Source organism: Suillus discolor, assembly GCF_016758755.1.
Source record: "Suillus discolor strain FC423 chromosome Unknown F5147scaffold_524, whole genome shotgun sequence".
Lineage (NCBI taxonomy): Eukaryota > Fungi > Basidiomycota > Agaricomycetes > Boletales > Suillaceae > Suillus > Suillus discolor.
Window position 1 is genome coordinate 1 of NW_024541771.1, and position 2,469 is coordinate 2,469.

At 44.1% G+C, this 2,469-nt stretch overlaps 1 protein-coding gene across 1 annotated transcript; it reads right to left on the reverse strand.

The window, feature by feature from the left end:
* Positions 1-1,483: 1,483 nt before the first annotated feature.
* On the reverse strand, positions 1,484-2,019 carry F5147DRAFT_738046 (uncharacterized protein; the record flags this gene model as incomplete). The annotated part of the gene is made up of 3 exons (XM_041439443.1): positions 1,484-1,625; positions 1,690-1,801; positions 1,986-2,019. Coding segments are annotated over 2 exons (249 nt in total), but the record flags the coding sequence as incomplete, so codon positions are not given.
* Between the last annotated feature and the right edge of the window lie 450 nt (positions 2,020-2,469).

Here is a 2,469-nt window from a genome sequence, read left to right on the forward strand (position 1 = left end):
CACCCAGTTTAAATACAGAAAGGAGAAGACATGGTATCAAATACCAGAAACTGATCGAAATCTGGTTGTACCCTGTAATTCCCGGGATCGGGCCAGTCGTACCTGTGAAAGTGAACACAATGTTTTAGTGGTCGTGGAACACCAGAGGGAAAGTGAGAGCGAGTACACGCTGCGGGGATGACAGTGGCGAAGACAATGCCGAAGGATGTTGCAATAAAAGTCTGGTTGATGCATCTACCACTAGTAGCTTGGGTATGGTGAGTGGATTGGCAACTCACGAAAGAGAAACACAGCATGGTGGCAAGCAAGAATCTATTCTGATCCCAGAGCACAAATGTTCTGAGGATGAAAACCCTAGATGAATCCGATCAAGAAATACACATATAGTACGGGGAAATGAGATACATTCGGAGGAACTGACCAATACTAGGTCAAGACCTGTAACAGAAAAATAGTAGCCTTCAGCAAGGACGTACATACATGAGTGTATCATGCGCGTACCTGATTCAACATTGGCCAACACCCGGCATGGCTGACAAAGTCATGCAATAAGTTGTGCGTTCTCGTGAACCGCATCACATACATCTATGTTCAATGGGGTAAGGTTCCCTGAAAAAAGTGTTAATTCATCATCAGGGTGATGTGTACTCGAACGGAACGCACTATATAGACCCATGGCGCAAAGGATCAAGGGAGGAATCGTGTAACAATATACAGGCCTTTCATCTTGGTCCAATGTGATCGAAGCAAAAAATGTCCACTTTGTACAACATATTGTGGGCATCAAAACCGGGGTTTATCACAGAACAAGTGTATTACCTCTTCATCAAGTAAACATGCATAATCATAAATCTGCAGGTGGATAAGCGGATTTGACAGCGGAAGTGAATGGATTAAATGAGCCTACCCAGAACGTAGCCATTGACGCTGAACTGTGTTAGGACAAATAACATGAGGTTCAGACAGTACGCACTGTATATGTACTGATAATACATGACTTTCAATTATGATTCATCCTTATATCGATAAGGAGACGCACCTTAGCGAACTGCTCGCTGTTCGCTGCTGCGATATCGTTAGTCGAATACTCCATCTAGAGGTAAAAAATGAGTTTCACACACACATCATGCGCCTTCTTAACACTTATTAATGAGCTGTAAACCCATCGAAGTGCCGTGGTCATGATGGAATGTTTCAACTGTTGGTAATACGAAAAGTACGTAACTATATACGTACGCTGACGGTCAGTCTCGGACTCGGGTGCATAGCCTCCGCAATGAGTCTAAAAACAAAAATAAATAAACAACATGGCATTAGCAGCGGTTCACTTGACTAGTAGCTACATAATGTACTGCAGCGTGTATGCTTGCTACATGATTACCAGACGCGTATATATAGACGTTGACTAACGCGATTGTTCTTTGGAATGATCCTGCATAAATAAACGTAAGTGAGAAGTCTCAACCACGTTGACGTGAGTGCGCTTGTTCACTCAGGCCCAAGTAATAACAAAGAGCTGCCATTGATAGCGATCAAAGCCAATCCTGTACGGTGGAATGGGCTTGGGTTATCTATCACAAGACTGTGACTGTGCTCACAGCACTCTTCTTGAAAACATCTATTGACTGATTAAATGAGTAACAAGCGCCAACCGGTACATGAAAAGAAACAGAAATGACCCTTGCTTACTGAGATCACACTTGAGCTGATAGTCCTTCCCGATGCCTTCTGCACGACCGACTTGAGGCAAGACATCATAACCGAGAGCGACTTGATCCTCTTCAAGCACCGCAGCGTCTGACTTCCCATGAGTGGCGGACAAATTTCAAGGGATAGTGCTCAGCTACAGAATGTCAGACGCAAATTTAAAGGCGAGCGATAAAAGTTCTGAAGCAGGGCTACTATATAAACTTTTCGTGAATATATTTTTGTTCTCTCGCTCAAAGCGCCTATAGCTAAACGGTTTAGGAAGCGAGTGTGCGAACTGCCGATATCCTTGGCGTTTAAGAATTGGTGAACATTAATAATCTTTTGCTATAATAAGTGAGTCGAATGACCATACAGAAACTGGGGAGTTGTTCAAGGTGCTGTCCCCGCCGGAAGTTAAGAATCTAAAAAAGAAGCTATGTATTTCAAAGGGGGAGCCCAGGCCCCAGACCAGTTTTTACATAAGGCTCCGCCCGACTTGAGTCAGCCAAAGTTATATTTATCACACATGACATTAATGTTACTCTCATCATCGCCGGCTGCCAGTGATTGCGCCATAATGCTAGTCAATGAGCATGGCTCTTCAAATTGAAATATGATACCGTCTTAGGAAGCTTGGGTACTAGCCTTATCATCCTACCGTCATGACCATCCACAACGTCCTGGACTCCGAAGTCCTCGCTCAAAGCGGTGACTCGGACGCGCAAGATGAAGGAAACACTTTGTCAGCTGCGGGAGCACCAATAGAGAGGGTAACAACAA